At 47.4% G+C, this 22071-nt stretch overlaps 1 protein-coding gene across 1 annotated transcript in view; it reads left to right on the top strand.

Annotated features, from left to right (window-relative positions):
* LOC119953594 (A disintegrin and metalloproteinase with thrombospondin motifs 6-like) overlaps positions 1 to 22071 on the top strand; it is a 167282-nt gene that overhangs the window by 71176 nt on the left and 74035 nt on the right. The window contains exons 8-13 of the mRNA XM_038778003.1: positions 9704 to 9747; positions 12004 to 12109; positions 15004 to 15150; positions 15866 to 16007; positions 19199 to 19306; positions 20609 to 20754. Coding sequence (XP_038633931.1) covers positions 9704 to 9747; positions 12004 to 12109; positions 15004 to 15150; positions 15866 to 16007; positions 19199 to 19306; positions 20609 to 20754 — 693 coding nt within the window. The remainder of the gene's footprint in view (positions 1 to 9703; positions 9748 to 12003; positions 12110 to 15003; positions 15151 to 15865; positions 16008 to 19198; positions 19307 to 20608; positions 20755 to 22071) is intronic.

The raw sequence follows: 22071 nt of genomic DNA, 5'->3' as shown, positions 1-22071 counted from the left end.
ATTCAAATAAATATGCATTTTAGTTGAAATGTGCTTCACCTGATGTGACCCGAGCGTGCCCAAATTCTTGGCTTCTGATCCCTGCCTCACCTGAGGAATGTCAGTCCATTTTTGTGCTGACATTGGAAACCATTTCACATTAATGCTCCATTTCGCATGTAAATGCATGCCAATAATTTTCCCTAATTGTGTCCCAGAAGAGTGCTCCAGCCATCAGATCGCCTGGCCATGAATTCCCATTGGGAGCGAAGTGCATTCTTTATCAGAGCTATCATGGTCCCAGATCCCCAGGCACGAACAAGCCAAAAGGGAAGTAGCGTTAAAAATGTGTCCTTGAGCTATGTGCCAGCTTCAGTTCAAGGTTTTACAATCCCATTTCAACTTCTCTTACCTGCATTGTCTGGTCTGCAGCGGTTCGAGAAGCCAGTTCACCAACCAATTTCTTATGGGTAATTAATGGTGAAATCATTGCCGATTATTGTAAAAACCCATCTGGTTCACTAATGTTCTTTTGGGGAGGGGAGGAAATCTGCCATCCTTACCTGGCCTGGCCTACACGTGACTCCAGAACCACAGCAAAGTGGCTGACTCTTAAATGCCTCCTGAAATGGCCGAGCAAGCGGCTCAGTTAAAGGGCAATTAGGAATGTGCAACAAATGCTGGACTTACCAGCTATGCCCATACGCTATGAAAAAGATTGTAAAGAAAAGGTTGTTTCTGATGCCTGCCTACAATGCCGTAAATAGAAGCTTTTTGAATGTTCTTTTTATTTTGCTGGTTTTCTAACTGCAAAATGTAAATTATTCCACATCTTAAGCTTAATGATTGAAGAAGGGTGCAGATGAAAAGCCCTGTTTATTTTTGAATCCCACGCTCCAGTTTCTGTTTAAATTACACCCTGCTGCTAGCGAGTCTTTCTAAGTCACACTTTGTATTTGTTCCTTAAGTCTTGCTCTGTCGTTTGTGTACTAGGAAGTCTGCTGTAAAATTAGTGCTGAGTCATTTTTTATGTCAATTCACTGCCACTGTTATTTCTGGATTAGTTGGAGTGAATGAAAGGCATTCAATAAAGCAATATATGTGGACGAACAGTTAGAGAATACTCATCTAAAGTTTCTTCTCTGGGTAGCAATAAATCCAAATGTGACGAGGATTGGCTTCCTATGCTGAGCTGATTCACGTAGCAGACAAGCAATTGGCTCACTCTATTTAATAATAATAAAGTAAAATGTTCACTCCTTTGCTAATTTTGAGACCGGTGAAAGATTTTTCCAACTTCCCAAGTACTTCAGAACATAGAAATTTTCACAACCACAAAAGCAATTCATCTGGTCAATCCCAGTGTCTAAGGAACTTCCAGGAGCCATCAGGAAGCCTTTGGCCTGATCTACCCCAGGCTTCCTCATCCCCATGGAACAATTGGTTCCAGACCTCACCGTTACCACTGTGGAACTTGGGTGGGGGCAAGGGTTTTGCCCAAGTACTGATTCCAGGCTAAAATCTCTCCAAGCCTTCCACAATGCGGGGATGAGAATTTGCCACTTGTTCCCCACTCTCATCCATGTACCCAACTCACCTGTTAAAATTTAACACTATATTATAGAGCAGGAGGGCTGGTAGACTTGGTTGCCTCGATGGCTAACCTGTCGCTCAGAAAAACACCAGCAACACGGGCTCAATGCCTATTGCGATGGAGGTAGACTTGGGACCTTTTCTCCTCACCCTGCACCTGAGCACTGGAAGTCAATGGCAAATGACCACTGACAAAAATTGCCAAGAAAACGGTTCAGTATGAGCCATCAGTAGACAATGATCCAAAGACCGGCCTTCGGAAAACGCAAGCATGTATGAATGAATAAAGAGTAAGCATGTATGAATGAATATTTTCGAATACCTCTCATACCACGCTCATATTTTTTTTTCTATTGTCATGGCTGCTACAATCAGATTCATTGGCTTACTTGGCAGTCTTTCACCATATTCTGGATAAGTAATTAAAGGGGTAAGGGGCTGGTTTAGCACAGTGGGCTAAACAGCTAAAGCAGAACAAGGCCAGCAGCGCGGGTTCAATTCCTGTACCAGCCTCCTCGAACAGGTGCTGGAATGTGGCGACTAGGGGCTTTTCATAGTAACCTCATTTGAAGCCTACTTGTCATAATAAGCAATTTTCATTTTTCTTTAAATCAAAATCTGAACTGTTTCTTTTTCATTTCCCCTCCTAATTTAAAGGCTAGGTTTCTTTATGCAATTGAAAAGTAAGTAAAGTCACCTTGGTCGCAGATGACTGTAGGCTGCTTTCCCCTTTGAAGAGCAGAGCTGACTGGTGGTGATTTAACCTGAGGATCATCACACCCCAGGCGAAGAGCACGGTTGGGCCTTCATGAATAACCTCAGCCAGCACGGGAATTGAACCCATGCTGTTGGCCTTGCTCTGCGTCACAAACCAGCTGTCCAGCCAACTGAGCTAAACCAGACTTCACCGGACATTGCGAATCTCCCTTCTCTGCTGGCAGCGCACCCCCACCCATAGGTTTCCCGGCAGTATGGGGTGGCTTCAATGAGAAATTCCATTGACAAGCGGCGAGAAGAGAGATTGTCGTGGCCAGCGAAAGGCAAGCCGCCAAAAAGTACGGGGCTCGGGGACTGGAGAACCCAGCCAAGATATTTTCCATGTCAAAAATATTAATTTACTATGACACTGGGGCAGCACATGGCACGGTGGTTAGCATTGCTGCTTATGGCACTGAGGACCCGGGTTCGAATCCCAACCCTGGGTCACTGTCCATGTGGAGTTTGCACAGTCTCCCCATGTGTGCGTGGGTTTCCTCCCCGTGGGGCAGCACGGTAGCATGGTGGTTAGCACAAATGCTTCACAGCTCCAGGGTCCCAGGTTTGATTCCCGGCTGGGTCACTGTCTGTGTGGAGTCTGCACGTCCTCCCTGTGTGTGCGTGGGTTTCCTCCGGATGCTCCAGTTTCCTCCCACAGTCCAAAGATGTGCGGGTTAGGTGGATTGGCCATGCTAAATTGCCCGTAGTGTTCTAAAAAGTAAGGTTAAGGGGGGGGGTTGTTGGGTTACGGGTATAGAGTGGATACGTGGCTTTGAGTAGGGTGATCATTGCTCGGCACAACATCGAGGGCCGAAGGGCCTGTTCTGTGCTGTACTGTACTGTTCTATGTTCTATGTCTGCGTGGGTTTCACCCCCACAAGCCAAAGATGTGCAGGGTAGGTGGATTTGCCATGCTAAATTGCCCCTTAATTGTAAAAAAAAATATTTGGGTACTCTAAATTTTTTTTTAATTTACTGTGACACTAGGCGTGATTTAACACCCAAAAGCAGTGGCCTGTTTTGGGCACTTTCGTGAACGACCCCACTATCAAACAGGACTGTGGTTTTTTTGCCCTTGGTGAGGAACCCCCCTACCCCCAACCCCCCCAATCCTTGGCCACGCACAGGAAAAGGTCAGGGACCCATTTTTAAATGCTGCTCCAATCTCTCAATCCCCCCAAACCCCCTCCCCAATGCCCCAACTTACCGTTAAAGGATCCTCTAGCACCACCTCATTAGGGCAGGGCACTCCCAGGCCCAATCCTTGACATGGGCAACCTGGCACCCAGGCATGTTGGCACTGCCAGCCTGCCGGCCTGTAGGTGCACCTGCCAGCCTGACAGTGCTATTCAGGAACCCTGGCAGTGCCATTGGGCACAGCAAGGCCACCTGGGTGGCACTGTCAGAGCACCCGGGTGGCAGTAACAAGTACCAGGCTGTCAGTGCTGAGGTACCTGGGTGGTAGTAGAAGTGCCATGTACCACCCTGCCCAGAGTTCGCGGACCTCCGATGGTGTGGGAGATCTCGCCAGGTGCCACTACGCCTGGTCCACGTTTGTGTGGAGCAGTGCTAAACGGTTCCATGGCGAGGTCTCCCAGGCATGGGCATTCATCACGGGCCTCGGGACGCAGACATACTTCAGTCAGCCCAACTGCTCACTTAAATATGTAAATCTGACTACGTCCTCTCACGAGATCTCATTAGATCTCAAAAGGCATTCCAAGCATTGCAAATCTTGCGAGTGGCCTCTTCGTGAGATTTGCGATGCTTGGAACGCCTCGCGAAATCTAACGGCATCTGACAAGATTTATGGCCTTGTTGCATCACCGAGTCAGGCACAACGACGCTGCTTGATTGCTCCCAGTGACCCATACAGGCCAATTAACATATTAAATGTTTTTTACAGGTAATTTTCAGTGATTTAAAATCAGGTTACTCACAACTGAAGGACTAGACATCCTTATTAAAATTGTTTATTTTTGAAGATATCCCATTTTAGCTGTACAAATGAAACTGCTCCAGGGTACTACTCTCAAAGTCGTAAAAGGCTAATTTTGAATTAAAAGAAATAGTTACATTCTATTAAGCTGCCAGAAAGCATTGTTTCATTGAAGATTTAGTATGCAGCTGTGTTTAAACGAAACACAGGGCTGGATTCGCCATTTCAGTGACTAAGTGCTGGCGCCAGCGAAGCATGTGTGGTCTTTTACGACCAAACATTCTGCGTGAAACTCTCACCGATTCCGGGACCGGTGAGGGGCCCGCAGTGGCGCCGGGTGAAACTGCCAGCTCCCCCGCCGAAAAAGCCGAAGAATGGTCGAGCCCTCAGCTGCACGTGCGCACAGCTGACGGCCTACAGCGGTCACGCTCTACAACATGGCTCCGGCCGTGCGCGGACCCGACACACCATCCACGACCCCACAGACCACCCCCCTGACCATCCCCCACCATTCCTCCCAGCCCTCGCTCAAGCCCCCAGGCCAGTGGCACAGATCCCGGTCGGGTATGGCGCCGCTGGATACAGTCCGCAGTCGCCACCCCAGGTTCCCGCATGGCTGAGACCACATGTGACCCCCACCATCGGGAACTCGACCCATCGGGGATGGAGCATCGTGGGAGGGCCGGCCAATGACGCGCCAACGCTGTTGCAACGGCGCGCAACGCGCTGATGCCATTTCAGAGGTGGTGGAGCATGGCTGACCAGCGTCAAACCAGTGCCGGCCCCTATTTGGGCATTGGAGTTGATTCTCCCCCTGATCGCCGGTTACAATATCGGCGTCGGGCACCGGAGAATCCAGCTAAATGTATTTGGTCACAATTTTGCAATTGTGCACGATTTGCAAGTTTGAAAATGTTTCCACATTAGGAGGCATGCAAAAGAAATATGGTCAGGCTGATAAAATACAACTTCTGCTGCCTTTCTTCATGACTCAGTGGCCTGGACTTGCTGTCAGCAGCAAAATAATAGCACCATCTATCCACTACACCTACACCTGTCCGTAGGCTTTTGCACTGAATGTTGCAATGGTTAGAACAGTGTTCTTCAAACTTTTTTGCCTGGGACCCATTTTTACCAACCGTCCATACTTCGCGACCCATGCCGCCCAAACTTCACGACACACCATTTTCACTTACCTTTAATGTGACAGGTGCCTGCTTGATCCACACGATCTGACTTGCTTTTGTCATTGAATGTTCCACTTTCTGCTCAGGGCTTCAGCTTATAATTTATCCGTTGGAAAAAGATCAAGAGGTTTGTCCTCGAACTCGCCATGCTTAGTCTTCAAATGCCTTTGAACCTTTGAAGGTTTTAATCTTTCATTCGCCAGTACTTCCCTACATATAACACACACAAACTTTACATCCTGATTTGCATTGGCAGAATTAATAAACTCATACCTCAAGCAATCATCTTTATGCTGCTTTGTGCCTGATTTCAGCTTCTTCATGGGTTGTTCACCAGAGGCCGGTATTCTGAAAGCCGATCGCGGCATTTGGGTACTTCTTCCCACGATCGGGAATGCCACGACCGATGGCCCCACGATCCACCGACTTTGAAAATGATTGGGTCACGACTTTGAAAATGATTGGGTTAGAAAGCAATTTCAGTACAGCACTTCTAGCTGGGATCTGGAACTTTAATGAGATCAAGTTGCTGTGTACTTCCTTACCCAATCAGATTGAAGAATTCCTGTTGCTGCATGCAGAACCTGAACCTGGTAAACTAGAACGTTCAATTCAATGACAAATCATGTGCAGAAATCAAAATAGAGAGGGGGAAGAAAGATAAATTAAGTGAGTGTTCCAGGAGACAAAAAAAGGGTTTTCCCTCATGCTTCAACCATAATATAAATTATGAATGAGTGTAATTCCAAACTTGTAAAAGTCAGTTTGTTAGTCTCAGATTGGATATTTTGCAGGAATTAAGACTCTATTTTTAAATTTAGATTACCCAATTATTTTTTCCAATGAAGGGGCAATTTAGCATGGCCAATCCACCTACTCTGCACATCTTTGGGTTGTGGGGGTGAAACCCACGGGGAGAATGTGCAAACTCCATACGGACAGTGACCCAGTGCCGGGATTCGAACCCAGGTCCTCAGCGCCGCAGGCAGCAATGCTAACCACTGTGCCACCGTGCTGCCCTCAGGAATTAAGACTTAACATGACATTAAAAATCCACTATAACCAGGATGAATAAGTGTATTGGGTGGGTACCACAATGTCATGGGTTCCATATGTTTGAGCGTAAGGTCTCTGGTAAATTTCCAGCGTAGTGAAGCTTCTGGAGGAGTAGGGCAATTCCAAGAGAAACTTCCTGATTTCTGTGTTGAACTGCACATGTACAATCGCCAGATGTCCAATCTACTCTTTAATAATAGTAATTCTGATAGCCTCACCATTCCATTTTTATTACTTCATGGGATATGAGCATTGCTGCCAATGCTTGTATTTGTTATATAACCCTAATTTTCCTTGAGAAGGTGGTGGTAATCAGTCATCTTGAACTGCTACAGTCCATGTGGTGTAGGTACACCCACAGTGCTCTTAGGAAGGGAGTTCCAGGATTTTGATCCAGTCGCAGTGACGGAACGGCAGGCGATGTGGTTCCAAGTTGGGATGGTGTGTAAGTTGGAGAGGAACTTGGAGTTGTAGTATCGACTGCTGACTTTCTCCTTGGTGGTGAAAGCCATGGGTTTGGAAGGTTAGGCTTAGGGTTGCTGAGTTGAGTCATTTTATAGATCTTTTAAAAATTATTTCACGAGATGCTAAGCCAGCATTTATTGCCCATCCCGAATTCCCCTTGAGAAGGTGGTACACACTGCAGCCACAGTGGGTCAGTGATGGAGGGAGTGAATGTTTAGGGTACTGGATGGCGTCCCAATTAGGTGCATTGTATTGTCCCAGTTAGTGTTGAGCTTCTTAGATGTTGTTGGAGCTGCACTTGGCCAGGCAAGAGGGGCAAAAACTTGGGCTAATGTCTAATTCCAGCTATCAGTTCAATCACTCTATCCTCTCCAGTGCTTAGTTATCATTTGTACACTATTCTCACCAGAACCAAACACATTTTTCCAAGTGAGACAGAATCAGTACGCTGCAAACACAGAATTACTTCCTGAGATTGTGCTCCGTGTCTCTGACTATACAGCCCAAGACCGTATTGACCCTTTATCCTGCTTTTGTACTCCTTTTCTGATCATGTGTGTTATAGCTGCCAATACAGCCAAGTTCCTCATCTTTGTTATTGCCTACAGACTAATATTTTTCGTCTTGTATTGTCACTGTTTCTTATCCTTTTCCAATCCCATGTCTTTACCTTTTCCCAAGTTAAATGAGGGGCTGGATTCTCCCCTACCCGGCGGGGCAGGGGGTCCCTGCGGGATGGAGTGGCGTGAGCCACTCCGGCATCGGGCCGCCCCAAAGGTGCGGATTTCTCTGCACCTTTAGGGGCCAAGCCCTCGCCTTGAGAGGCTGGGTCTGCGCCGGAGTGGTTGGCACCCCGCCGGCCGGCGGGAAAGGCCTTTGGCGCAACTCCAGCCGAGGCTGAAGAAACTTCGGCAGCCGGCTGAAGTCCGCGCATGCGCCGGAGCGTCAGCAGTTGCTGACGTCATCCCCGCGCATGCTCAGTGGAGGGGGTCACTTACGCGTCAGCCATCGTGAAGGCTATGGCCAACGCGGAAGCAAAAGAGTGCCCCATGGCACAGGTCCGCCCGCTGATCGGTGGGCCCTGATCGCGGGCAGGGCCACCGTGGGGGCACCCCCCGGGGCCAGATCACCCTCGCCCCCCCCCTCCCAGGACCCCAGAGCCCGCCCGCGCCGCCAGTCCCGCCAATAATGGAGGTGTTTTGATTCACGCCGGCGGGATTCCCGCTCCCGCCGAATCTCTGGTGCCGGAGACTTCGGGGGACGGCGGGGGCGGGATTCACACCGCCCCCCGGCGATTCTCCGACCCGGCGGGGGGGGGGTTGGAGAATCCAGCCCGAGATCTGCCGCAGATCAGCCCAAATTCAAAATTTGTGCTGATTCTCCTATATTTGATCAGCATCTTCCTTGCATCTTGCTGTCATTTCCGGTTCAATATTAATGAGAAACCGGATATAGTTTTGACCCCACATTCCAATCATTTACATGCATATCTAAGCTGCAAAAAAACCCAGCAATGATACCTGACCCCAGTCATTTCTCCCTTCCATATCAAGACAGCGCTATGGACAAGCACCCTTTGCTTGATCAAGGTAATAAGTGATCTTGATTTTGTAAACCAAGAACCCAGTGAGTTTATCATTAAAGTTGAAAACAGAGTGTGCAGGGGCGTTGGAAGATTTGAGTTTTTGATTGACCGTCACAATCGGAGCTAGGATTCTCTTGGAGGAGGGGCAACAAAAAAGGTTCCAGTCAATTACTGAGTAAAATGAGGGAAGCATTAATGTCAATGTAAGCGATAGGCAGAGAAATTAAAGCTGGAACTTCGAAAAATAGCCAATAAGGGTGTTAGATGAGAGCTCTTTTCAAAGATAAAAGTGGCTGGAGACTGGCAAGAAAAGGTGTTTAGAGAAATAGATTTTAAAAATCAACAATAAAATAATAAGAGGAAATAGCTCAATTCTTTAGTGCTTCAACATTTTCAGGAATAGTTTCTGATCATTTCAGTAGCTTCCTGTTCCACAATCCATGTGGGGAATGTGTAGGATAATTTGGTGGAAGCTATCATTGGCAAGTGTACATTCCAAAAATCAATAAATGGTGGTGTTAATCCATTTTTTCAAATTGTGTTAAACAGATTATGGGTCAAGGTGAGTTAATAATCCCTGTCCCTGGAGACACAGCGTACGAAGACTACGGGAGAGGGGCCAGGTCCCCATCTCCACGCCTGGAAGTTCTGTATGCCTCAAGTATATCCTTTGGCATCAAAGAGGTCAGGGGAGGAAATTTCCAGGCTGAGAATTTCCACTTCTCCAGCCTTGATTCTGTTGGGTGGTTGGCACAGCAGGCTGAACCAGGTATACTGGCTTCCAGTTTGCAAGATGGGGAGTTCATTCTGGCTTCAGGCTGGCACCTCTGAAGATAATGGGCAGGTATTTGATGAAATCAACCTCATTGTAAAGGAAGTCATTTGGTCCTTCATGAAAAAACACTATAAAACTGCTTTGCAAATGGATGACCAGCAATTCTACCTATGGCTGTCTTCTGTCATGTGCCCAGGACATCTCCATGGTGGTAAAGGCATCCAGACATTATTAAACTCTGTGGCTTGGCCTGAGAATCAGGTCCAGAATGGAGATTTTTAGTACTATGCCAATAGAGCGGTATCACAGATTTTCAATCTTCTTGCATTTTATTCAAGTTGCTTGACCTATTTTTTGTTTTGCTGCAGGTATGACATCTGCATCTATAAGAACAAACCCTGTGGAACTCTAGGTACGTTATCATAACCTGCATTCAGTATAATCGCACTTTTCGATCTACAACCTTGCTATTTTTTTTCTCAAGGTAAGTAGGATTGTATTAGAATGCTATCCGAGCATCATAAAAAAACATCATAGAGAGCCTTGATGCATTAACAAGGAGACTCAACATAGGCTTTATTTGAACAGAGCTTTTTCAATTTGCTCTCCAACTTTTCTTCAAATTATTTGGACAGAATGCAGCCAAATGAACACATTCTGGTAGAGACTAAAGAAGAACGTTCTTTCAGTTGGACTTGCAAAATGTCACTGGTGCATCTTGGAATATTTATGCACACTGTATATATTCAGACTGCACGATCTCCCTTCAGCTAACTGCTTGATAATTGTGGCCAAAAACATCAACTAAAAATCCAAACCCAGGTCTTTAACAGAGCTCCGTGCCTTTGATCTTAAGAGCATTAATAAATATTAATAACGTAAATCAGAAGGGATTTTTAAAAAATGTTTAATCATGTTATGCCGAAATCATTTGGTGCATACAAACCAGCCGGCTGAAATGTGTGTCTGGATGACACACGCTGTTATTAATGTGCAAACTGGCCAGCAACCTTTGGCAAAGAAAAGATTTCTTGTGAATTGTAAATCATCACGTTGCTGGCCGATTTGTATCACTGAGCCATTAGCTTCACAAGAACAGCATCTCAGACTTAATTATCTCGCAACTCCACATTATTTGCCTGTTGAACTCGGCACAGAAAGTTACGTCTGGTAATTAGCAATGTAAGGCACAAAATTAGTCTGCCAGTCTGACAGACATGCATGATTACAGTACGATTATGTGCACCTCCAGTGCTGCTCTCCTCTCCTCAGTGATGCTGCAAACAGCAGGAGGCACCGGCAGGGTTTTTTTGCTGACCACATGGATACAGGCAGCCTGATTTTTCTTAAAGGCAGGCTGCATCTTAAAGTGAAGGTGGAAAGTAAAAGAAAATTCTCGCAACTCAAGGCACATATGGATTCAGACTGATAGGTACACTGCCGGACACCTTAGTGATACAGACAGACAGGATGAGAGGTGGCATGGTTCCGTGAGGGACGAGAAGATCCTCGAGGACCATCCTCAGAAGGATTTGGGAGCAGGTGGGCAGGGAAGTCAATTCCCAGGGTCTGCATTAATGAACCAGGCAACTGCCACAAGAGGTTGAAAGGCTTCACGCCGGGTGTCAACCTAACCTGGCTTGACATCTCCTATTCACGACAACATGACCCTCTCACACTGCCCAATACACCACACTTGGAAAAGCTGGCAACATTGGTAGTCCCGAGATCGGGGCTCCGTTTTAAGGGCACCCTGATCTCACTTGCCGCAAGAAGAACTGCCACATTTTGATTGACTGGCAGCACTAGATGGGTGAGGCTTTCGATGCTGGAGTTCTCAATCACAGGAAAGGCCCACTCGTGGCCACTTAACCACCTGCAAGGCACTTGCTTCCATTCGCCCTCCACCACAGAACTGACAATGATTCCCTGCCAGTTCTCCAATCACTGGGCATGACCCTTATTAGCCGACTAATCCCAGCTGACATATATCCCCGTAGGGGCAGCAGGGTAGCATGGTGGTTAGCATAAATGCTTCACAGCTCCAGGGTCCCAGGTTCGATTCCCGGCTGGGTCACTGTCTGTGTGGAGTCTGCACGTCCTCCTCCTGTGTGCGTGGGTTTCCTCCGGGTGCTCCGGTTTCCTCCCACAGTCCAAAGATGTGCGGGTTAGGTGGATTGGCCATGCTAAATTGCCCGTAGTGTCCTAATAAAAAAGTAAGGTTAAGGGGGGGGTTGTTGTGTTACGGTTATAGGGTGGATACGTGAGTTTGAGTAGGGTGATCATGGCTCGGCACAACATTGAGGGCCGAAGGGCCTGTTCTGTGCTGTACTGTTCTATGTATCTATGTATCTATATAGGAACACTCACACCGCAGCTAAACTGAGGGAATTGTTCTACCTAACCTTATGTACTTCCCAAGAATCCATACCACCACATTAAACTGTTAACCAAGTCCACCTTATTTTAATGCTCCTGTCTATGTTTTCCTCTTTTGCAAGTCAGGATTGCTGTTGATAGTATTTGTGATTACAAATCAATCTTCATGCGATGTGGCAGCATCATCTTTCTTTCAAGATGAGCTTCCATATTCTGCTTGAACTGAATTGCTGATACCTGTGTTTGACTATCCTTATTCCTCCGAGCTAACTGAGCAATCCTGTTGCAGGTCTAGCTCCAGTGGGTGGCATGTGTGAACCAGAAAGAAGCTGCAGTATCAATGAAGACATAGGCCTAGCAACTGCATTTACAATCGCTCATGAAATTGGTCACAAGTAAGAGAAATTTACCATCATGGACAATACTCATTTTTGTGAAACCGTAAAGCTAAAAAAACTATAATTAATTTTGAGCATCTTTTTATAACTGGTGATCTTTTTATAACTGGTATAAACGTGATACACCTAGGGCGGAATTCTCCAACCCCCCGCAGGGTCGGGGAATCGCCCGGGGCCGGCATAAATCCCGCCCCCGCCGTGGCCGGAATTCTCCGCCACCAGGGAATCGGCAGGAGCGGGAATCACGCCCCGCCGATTGGCGTGCCCCCCGCGCCGATCGGCGTGCCCCCAACAGCGATTCTCCGGCCCGCGATGGGTCGAAGTCATGCCGCTGACAGGCCAATCCCGCCAACGTGATTTAAACCACCTCTGGTGGCGGCGGGATTGGTGGCACAAGCGGGCCCCCGGGGTCCTGGTGGGGGCACGGGGCAATCGGACCCGGGGGGTGCCCCCACGGTGGCCTGGCCCGCGATTGGGGCCCACAGATCGGCGGGCGGGCCAGTGCCGCGGGGGCACACTTTTTCTACCGCCGCCTCCACGGCCTCCACCATGGCGGAGGCGGAAGAAACCCCCTCCACCGCGCATGCGCCGGTGGTGACGTCAGCGGCCGCTGACGCTCTGGCGCATGCGCTGACCGGCGAAGGCCTTTCGGCCAGCCCCGACGCCGGGCGGCATAGCGCCAAAGGGCTTTGGCGGCAGTTTTGGTGCCATCGGCAGAGCGGGAGCCACTCCAGCACGGGTCTAGCCCCTAAAGGTGCAGAGAATTCCGCATCTTTTGAGAGAGGCCCGACACCGGATGGTTGGCGCCACTCCTCTACGCCGGGACCCACCGCCCTGCCGGGTAGGGAAGAATTTTGCCCCTGATATCAGGCAAATTAGGCTATGGGTGGCATTCTCCCCTAACCGGCAGAGCGGGCCCATCCAGCGCCGAGGAGTGGCGTGAACCACTCCGGCACCAGGCTGCCCGGAAGGTGCAGAATCCTCCGCACCTTCAGGGGCTAGGCCAGCGCCGGCGGGCTTGGCGCTGCACCAATTGGTGCCGAAGGGCCTCCGCCAGCATGTGCTGCCGTCATCCCAGCACATACGCGGGGTGGGCTCATCTCCACGCTAGCCATGGCGGACAGTTACACCGGCCGGCATGGAAGGAAAGAGTGCCCCACAGCACAGGCCCGCCCGCAGATCGGTGGGCCCCGATTGTGGGCCAATCCACTGTGGGGCCCCCCCAATTGTGGGCCAGTCCACTGTGGGCCCTCCCCTCCGGGGCCAGATCCCCCCGCGCCCCCCGGAGGACTCCGCAGGCCACCCGCAGAGCCAGGTCCCGCCGGTACAGACTTGGTGTAATATACGCCGGAGGGACCCGCCAAAAATGGGCAGCCACTCGGCCCATCGCAGGCCAAAGAATCGCCGGGGCCCCCCAAACGACGCAGTGCAATTCCCGTCCGCGCCGAAAAACCGGCAACGGAGAATCATGTTCAAAGCCCAGCCAGGGGTATGCCTGTGTCCGGCCTGTATGTAGGCTATGCAAATGGAGCGGGGCAGGAAAATATAAGAAGCCTCACTAATGACTGAACTCTTGTACCTCCCGATCACTGAATGGGAGCTTCTCAATGAACATTTACCTCAGCTTGTCCAATGCTTGCCTTGTCGACCTCTTGTGCTTTGTTTTACTGGAAAAGCCCAAGGCAAAAACATTCTCTTGCACCATATCTGGCATGTGGCTGTTGGTGTCCTGCAGCAGATTGCATTAGCAAGGGATAAGGAATGGATTTTCATTTCTATAGTAATGTTTATGATCTCGGGGCATTCCCAAAGGTTTTACAGCCAATGAAGTAATGATGAAGTGTAGTCACAGTTGTAGTGTGACAGCCAATTTGTAAGTCTCACAAATGAGATACAAGACCGGGTAATCCTTTTAATTAGGTTGATTTTGAAAAATAAATATTGGCCAGAAGACTGAGAAAACCTCCTTGCTCATTTTTAAATAATACCACTTGCTCTTTTCCTGAGAAGGCAGATAGAACCTTGGTTTAATGTCTTCTCTGACACATCTGCACTCCCTCAGTACAGTACTGAAGTGACATGCCAAATTTGTTCATTCAAGTTATTGACATGGGACTTGAGCCTATGAACTAATGATTCTTGAGTCAAGTGTGCGTATATCAACAAGCTAAGGTTAATATCCCTCAAGTGAGCCAAGGTTAATACCGCTTAAGTGTGTGTATACCTACAAGCCCAGGTTAATACCCCTCAAGCTACCTCCCTATCGAAGCAATAAATGGGAAGATAAGTCCTGTGGAACTGATATTTTAAACATCAAGGGTATGACATTTTCATGCTTTCCAAACATACGCCTACTACATTCTTCTCTTCCTCGATGTAGGAGATGTAGAACAGTGTACCAGAGGGACTCCCATTTTCATAAAAGAGATGCTACCATACAAGGAGTCTCCTTCAAAACAGTTAAACCCACAATGCCTTCCTATTGCAACAGGAAATTTGCCAATTTTATTTCCGTAGCCAAAAGCGGTTTATTTATGTCTTGCCATCTTTCTGCCTGCTCCATTCAGCTTGTCAGCAATGTGAATGCAGGCCAAGGAAATGCAGCACCAGTTTAAATGAGAACTTGCAACCTTCAAGAGTGAAGGAATCCAATTGAAATACTTTTTGCCTTTCTGGTGGCACGATACGATGGCTTGTCTCTGCCTCGTGAGTGGAGGTTCAGGTGAAGCTGAGCTAAACTAGAAACCCAGTGTATGAGATCTCTACCCCATCTTCTGTATTGGCCCCAAGAAACAAGCGCGGGCGGGGGCATGCAGTGGAAAAAAAATTAAAGATACTAAAATAACTGTAATGGAAATTGTCTTGTTTTAATGGACTTTACTGTCTTTTAGCTTTGGTATGAATCATGATGGAGTTGGAAACTCCTGTGGTCCGAGAGGTCAGGAAACAGCGAAGCTGATGGCTGCTCACATCACTGTGAAAACCAATCCTTTTATCTGGTCAACATGCAGCAGGGATTACATCACCAGCTTTTTGGAGTAAGGAGTCAGAAAATATGATCGAAGATGGAAACAGAAAGTGGCCAAGTGTCTTTCAGGGTCGCTGAGGCATCCAAGTTTTAGACAAAGCAGCTGATAATGTTGTAATCGACTGTTGCATTATTAAATAGTGCTTTGGTCGTGCTTTATCTGATTTAATATTTAAATTTAACAGCTTTAAGACTGTTTTCTGGCTTCAGATATTTAGATTGAGAGGCAGGCTGGTGGGTGGAGCTGGGCCTCAACAGCTAAGGAACTGGGGTGGGGGGAATGTTGGAAAAGAGGAGGATAGCAGAGTTGAATTTTGGTGGTGTGGGTTCAATCACCGTTATGAAACCAGGTTGTCCAAGGGGATGCCCACCAGCAGTATTAGAAAAGTACTTAATCTGAAGTACTAAAAGTACTTCACGTCGAGAGAGAAAAAAGCACTTGTAAACGAGAGTAATGCACCGATAGGGGAAGAACGTTTGGGCAATTGGCTTTACCAAGGCGCTATAACACTTTAAACATTTTATTCATTTAACAGTTGTTCATTTAACATGAGCAGGTATCATCGATAAAAGTAGAAAAGGAATTTTGCATGGGGGATTGTATTTTCTCAACTGTTTTATTCTTTGATCAGTTCTTTATGTAGGTTCCCCTGCCAGCACATAATTTTAGAAAGTAACAAATTTGTTTTTCTTCTATAATAAAAATTATTTTTTTTCTTTGCCAGTTCAGGACACGGCAGATGTCTCATCAATGCACCCCCAAAACAGGAGTTCTTTTACCCGACCGTGGCCCCAGGTCAGGTGTACGATGCTGATGAACAGTGCCGTTTCCAATATGGAGTCAAATCACGCCAGTGTAAATATGGGGTAGAGAGTCTTCCTGCTTTATTTCTTTGAGAAAGATTGAGACTTTTTGAATGGGATGGAGTTCTGACCTCTTATAACAGACAGTGCCAGAGATGTTTTAAAAATTATTACCTCTGTGTTTACTTCATAAATCTGCCATCTTAAAATTGTCTGTCAGGAATCTGTTTAATTTGATACTGTTATGTTTATGATTTAAATTCAGCAGAAAACAGACTTAGATTGCCTAAATTCATTTCCCTTTAAACATCTGTGAGAAAAAAATTCAGCCTCAAGATAATTATACAGTTGTTTTAACGTGGCACTAGCTGCAAGTGTAAAGTGCTTTAAGTGTATTATAGTGCTGTACAAGGAAAACTACGTTTCAGATATGAGGCAGATTTAATGCTCCCCGCGGCACATTTAGTGCCAGTGGTGCATTTATTTAGATGGAAGGCTGGAGGGTGGGAATCCCGCTGCCTTTTACTTCTGCCCCAATTAATGCGGGACACAAAGGCTCTTAGATGGTGTTCCTGCCCTGCCACCAACTAAGGCCTTTAAGGGGGCAGTTAATGCCCACCTAAGAATTTCATCTTCCTGCCACTTGCATTCAACCAACGGGAGGTGGGAGAATTGACACACGGAGAGATCAACAGGTAAACCCTGTCGGAGAAGTTTCTGGTTCTATGCTCAGTGCCTGGCTGAGGAACCTATATTGGGCAGTCGGTGGATTGGGGGGTGAGGGGGAGAGAGTGGTGGGAGCCAACCGCTGTCCGAACTTCTTTCTTCTGATCCACTCCCACCTCCACCGCTAGTAACCTGCTCCCTGTGACCCCATTCCAGCCTCGCTCACTTGTGATCTGGATCCCTCAGTGATCCTAGGCCTCGCCTTGGGTGCTTTACCAGCTGCAGTTGCTTCCAGTAGCGCTGCCGGCAGATGATTGTCATCTGCTTTCGCCGGGTGGGGTTTCCACCCCGGGATGCTGAACCCCGGCGAACATCTGATACTGACCAGTTAAGTGCCAGCCGTACACTCTGTCAGGCCTTCCCCAATGGAAATGACGTGAGGCTACCACTGTTTCTCCAACTGGTGAGCGTGACCCTCCTCGCCAAGGTTAAGTTCTGTCCAAGCTGTGCAGAAAGGGTGGGCCTCTATTGGCTCATACAGGAATTCCTTGTACAATGCAGTAAACATGAGAAAGTGGTGCGCTAAGGCTTCAGGCCTCAATTTGAACGTTACTCTTCTGGAGCTCTGGACTAGTGTAGAGGTCTCCATGTTACTTTACAATCTATTTGGTGGGCTGAATTTGACGTGCAGGCTAAGTCTATATTAATGATAAATGTTGGTGATGCAGGGAACAGCAATTCTAGGCAGGGAAAGTTTCCAGTCCATAAGAAAAAAGGTGAGCAAGACCATAAAGAAAGAGTAGAATTAAAAAGTAGGGAAGTCATACAAAACCTGTGTTGAGCTTTGGCTAGACTAGACATAGAATACTGCAAGCAGTTCTGATTGCCATATAAGTAAAAAGATGTAGAGGCACTAAAGAGAGTGCAGAGAAGATTCACAAAGATGCGGCCCGAAATGCGAGGGTATAGATATCAGGAAAGAGTGATTGGGTCAGGTTACTTTTCCCTGGAAAAAATGCCAAGGGGGTGGCCTGATAGAGGTAACACAACAAAATAATGGAAGGTTTTGAGTGTGCATGTGGAGAAAGAATGGGTGGAATCTAGTGAAGCTCCATGCAGTTCCCTGGGTAATGAGGTGCTGGGGCACTTAATTTTGCGGCAGGTGAAATATCAGCTTCCCGATGGTGGGATGAAATTTGGGAAGTAAGTTGGCAGCGGATTAAAGGTGGATCGTGGTTCCTGATGGCAATTTTTCGTGCATTTGGATGTCATGCATACTCATTAAACACATGGTCAGCAGATTAAATGGTACCTCTGCATTGAAGGTGGCAGAAAACAATAATCATGCGCCTTCAGATTTACAGCTGGTTGAAGGTGGCATGCAGCGGGCGAGGTAGGCTCCCTGGTGGTTTTGGAGCAAGTAGCAGCTGCTTTTCTAATAAGGGAAACTTTGTTGAACCAAGGGAGAGGAGGCTAAGCTGTCGCATTGAGCTCAGGTGGCGGCTGTCCATGGAGGTTGGGACATGGCTTCCAAGGGAGGGAGGATGGCAGCATTTTCAGTGTGGCAGGTGAAGAAGTGGGGAGCAGCAGTTCCAGCTCAAAGTCCTCCTTCTCAGATAGGCAAAGTGACACTGTTCACTTGCAGGGAGTGGATTCCTGTTCGGGTATTGTTGACCGCACCCCCATGGGTAATGACGGGGCCAGCGACTTCCTGCCCACTCCTGCCGCACAATTGGCCTTGCCCTTTTATCATGCATGGCTCGCTGCCATGTGATCGCACAATGCCGACTGTGGCGCATCTGAGCAGAAGTCCCGCTCACTTCCAGTCCTGCCGTCACGACCCATGCCACTGCATCAAGACCTAGCCCAATGTTTCCACTTGTGGGGGGAAGAGCACAATTCGAGGCTATATCGGTACAAGACAGTCATCCAGAAACCCAATAGAGTACGCAGAAGAAACATTTTTACCTGAAGAATGGTGAGAATGTGCTTGTGCAGTGGTTGAAGCAAATAATGTAGATGTGTTTAAGGGGACTCCAATCAAGGGAGTAGGGAATTGAGGGTTACGCCGACAGTTGAAGAAAAAAGGGAAGAGGCTTGAGTGGAGTAAGGAATAGTATCCGACATAATCCAATATAATGTGGAAAAGGTTTCTGCACAAAGCACAGACCAAGAACAACAAGGGACGATATTAATAATAGATTTTTTGAATTTTGTTCACAGCAGCCCACAATGCCAAAAACATTTAAGTTTTAAAAGCATGGGCAGGTTCAATGTGAAGTTGAAAATAGTCATTGGATAGATTCACATTAAGCTCCTTAAAGATGGAAGAGAAGCCCTAATATTACTGCTTATTTGCTCCAGTCTCTATTTTAATATCCAAACTGCTGAGTAACAAGCTTTGCTCAACTTACACAGCGTGGTTAGTGATTTTTAAAGGATTCATTCAACTGTTATGCTCGCCTTGGTAGCTGTAAATACCTGCCAACAAAATCTAGAAATTGATAGTGCATATAGTTAACTTTATAAAGCTTGGAAAGGCTTTCAGTTTTAGTTCTTGATACTTTTTATTAATGTTTTATTTGTAGGAGGTATGCAGTGAGTTGTGGTGTCTTAGTAAAAGTAATCGTTGTATTACAAACAGCATTCCTGCTGCTGAGGGAACAGTATGTCAATCAAATACCATTGAAAAGGGGGTGAGTAACAAGAAATTAATGGTGTTAATTCGTTATTTTAGAATCTACTATTGAGAAGTTGAACTGTTTTTAGTATAACCCAATTACAAATCTTAGTTCATCAATCATATTTTTATGACAAAGATATGGGGCGGGATTCTCAGTTGCCCGTTGCCAATATCATAATCGGCGATCAGGCAGAGAATCCCTTCCGATGCCCAAATTGGGGGTACTGCCGGTTTGACGCCGGTTTTCGAGTCTGCGCACCCTCCGAAATGGCGCCATCACGTCGCGTGCCACACGCCATTGGAACGCCATGGCAGGTCATCGGAAGGCCCTCCCCCGGTACTCCTTTCTCAATAGGCCAAGTTCCGGATCGCGGGGTTGACGTGTGGACTGGGCGGTCGGGAACCCGGCGTGGCAGACGTGGAGTGTGTCCAGCGCCGCCACAGTAGGCTGAGAGTCATGCTGCTGGCTGGGGGTCTTTCGCGAGGGCTGGGGGCACTGTTGGGGGCTGCTCAGGAGATGGCCATTGTTTGTCCTGTGGGGCCGTATTTGGTAGGTCTGGTCCACACACGCCCGGCTCCACGTTGTACAGCACGACCACTGCAGGTCATCGCCTTGCACTTCCGTGGCCATGGACCCAGCCATTCTCCAGTCTCTTTTGTTGCGGAAGCCGGGAGTTTTACCCAGCGCCGCTGCTAGCCCCTCACCGGTCCTGAATCGGGTTCGGCGCCAGTTTTGGCATCGTAAAACGCCAAAGGTTCCACGCCAGTGTCACCACTTTGCGACAGAATCGGAGAATCCAACCCATGAATTATCAAAAGTCAGTAAAGCTTACCTTTTCCATTCAAAAAAATTGCAGAGAAAATATTAGCGGGAGAGCCATTTGTTCTAATGCATAAATCTTACATGAGCTGGAAATATTTTTTGGCAGTGTTGGACGATGGGAAATTGGCATGAAAGACGCACATGCAAGTTCAAAATTAAATCTAGAGGGTATATTGTGACATACATTGAAATGCTGTTTGAGAGCAACAAGATATTTTTCCATGTGGTGTTTTGACTCATTATCAGCCTGTCCATTGCAAAATTATTGTAACTGAATTTATCATAGAATTCCTACAGAAGGGGGCCATTCGGCCCATTGAGTCTGCACCGATCTACTCTGCCCTATACCTATGACCTAACCTGCACATCCCTGGACACTAAAGGGCGATTTATCATGGCCAGTCCACCCACCCTGCACAACTTTAGACTTATAAGAAAAATGCATTTGTTTAATTTTGCTGTGTAAAGTTTAAATGTAAGTTTCTGCTACAGTGGTGCTATAAAAGAGACTGTGTCCCATTCGGCACTAGACCAGAGGGAGTGGATGGGGCGTGGGGACCCTGGTCACCATGGGGAGAGTGCAGCAGGACGTGTGGAGGAGGAGTGTCATATTCTGCCAGACAATGTGACAGTCCAAGGTTGGTAAACAACTGAATTAATTAAAAGATACCTGAAAGGTCCATGACAATGGGTGCTAAATTGATCAGTTTAATTATTTTCCCTTGCAGCAGCATTACCAATTTTCCACATTTACTCCTTTACTCCACATATTGAGGGTGAATTGAGTTGTGGAACAATCTCCACAACTTCCAGCCTCCGGATGGTCTACCCTGGACATTTCCCAGAAGTTGAACTGGTTGACTCGTCGGAAGTCCCAAAGCCAGAACGCCACAGGAATTGCCAAGGACTTTCAAATTCCAATGGACACCCCTGCATCTGCAATCCTCCTAAAAAGATCTCCAAGATATTTCCAGCTCACTTACCTAGGAAACTATAGAGCTGTCCCCCCACTGCACAATTCCTCACTGACCCTCCCCCCAACCCTCCGATTCCCCCTGATTCTCTAACTTCCCTCTCCGACCCTCTGATTCCCTGACCCTCTGACTCCCCTCCCAACTGACCTGACCAAACATCACCACCCTACCCACACTGCCACATACTGCAATCTACCACCTGCACCCTAATGACCCTGCCACCCACCACCCTGCACTCTATTGACCCTGCCACCCTACCCATCATACCACCTACTACCCTTCGCTCTACCGCCTCTGCCACCCTAGTCATCCTATCACCTACCACTCTACCACCCTGGACCCTACTGACCCTGCCACACTACCCACCATACCACCCTATGAAGAAGGAATCCCAGAACAGGTACTATCCACATTGCTGAAGAGACTCGGTTTGGTCGTCCAGGGTAGAAATGTGGAGCTCCAGCACTGTGTAAAAAAAAATAGGAGCAGATTGCCAATGCAACAGCAATTAACACAACCTCAGAAGATTAGGCCCAAATAAATTTCTGGACTTTCTGACCTATGCACAAGTTACCTTTTCTACTGCAAACTATCGTAATTGGCCTAACAACCAAATTTAATTTGATGTAATTGTACTTCTGTAAATTTACAAAGATGGTGGTCTTCTGCAGCAGTTTGTAGTGACTCTGTCTCTGAACCAGGAGCTCTGGGTTCACAATTCCCACTCTAGGACTTGATGACCAAGGAAGGTGTGTTCAGAACATGGCCAAATAGGTCCGGTGTCAATTTGTAAAATCTTCCCAACATACGTCAAAGGTAGGTAGTAAGAGTGGGAGAGATTCCTGTTCAGCCACGAGATGGAAAGGGCATTGGAGACCCTACTATTACTATCCATAGTTCCAGGCTATGGCATGCATGTGAAGATACATGTTGCCACAGAAACTCGGACTCCTTTGGGGGAGCTAGTTGGCTGGATGACTG

Source organism: Scyliorhinus canicula, chromosome 18 (assembly GCF_902713615.1).
Source record: "Scyliorhinus canicula chromosome 18, sScyCan1.1, whole genome shotgun sequence".
Classification (NCBI taxonomy): domain Eukaryota; kingdom Metazoa; phylum Chordata; class Chondrichthyes; order Carcharhiniformes; family Scyliorhinidae; genus Scyliorhinus; species Scyliorhinus canicula.
This window is presented reverse-complemented; position numbering and strand designations above follow the sequence as displayed.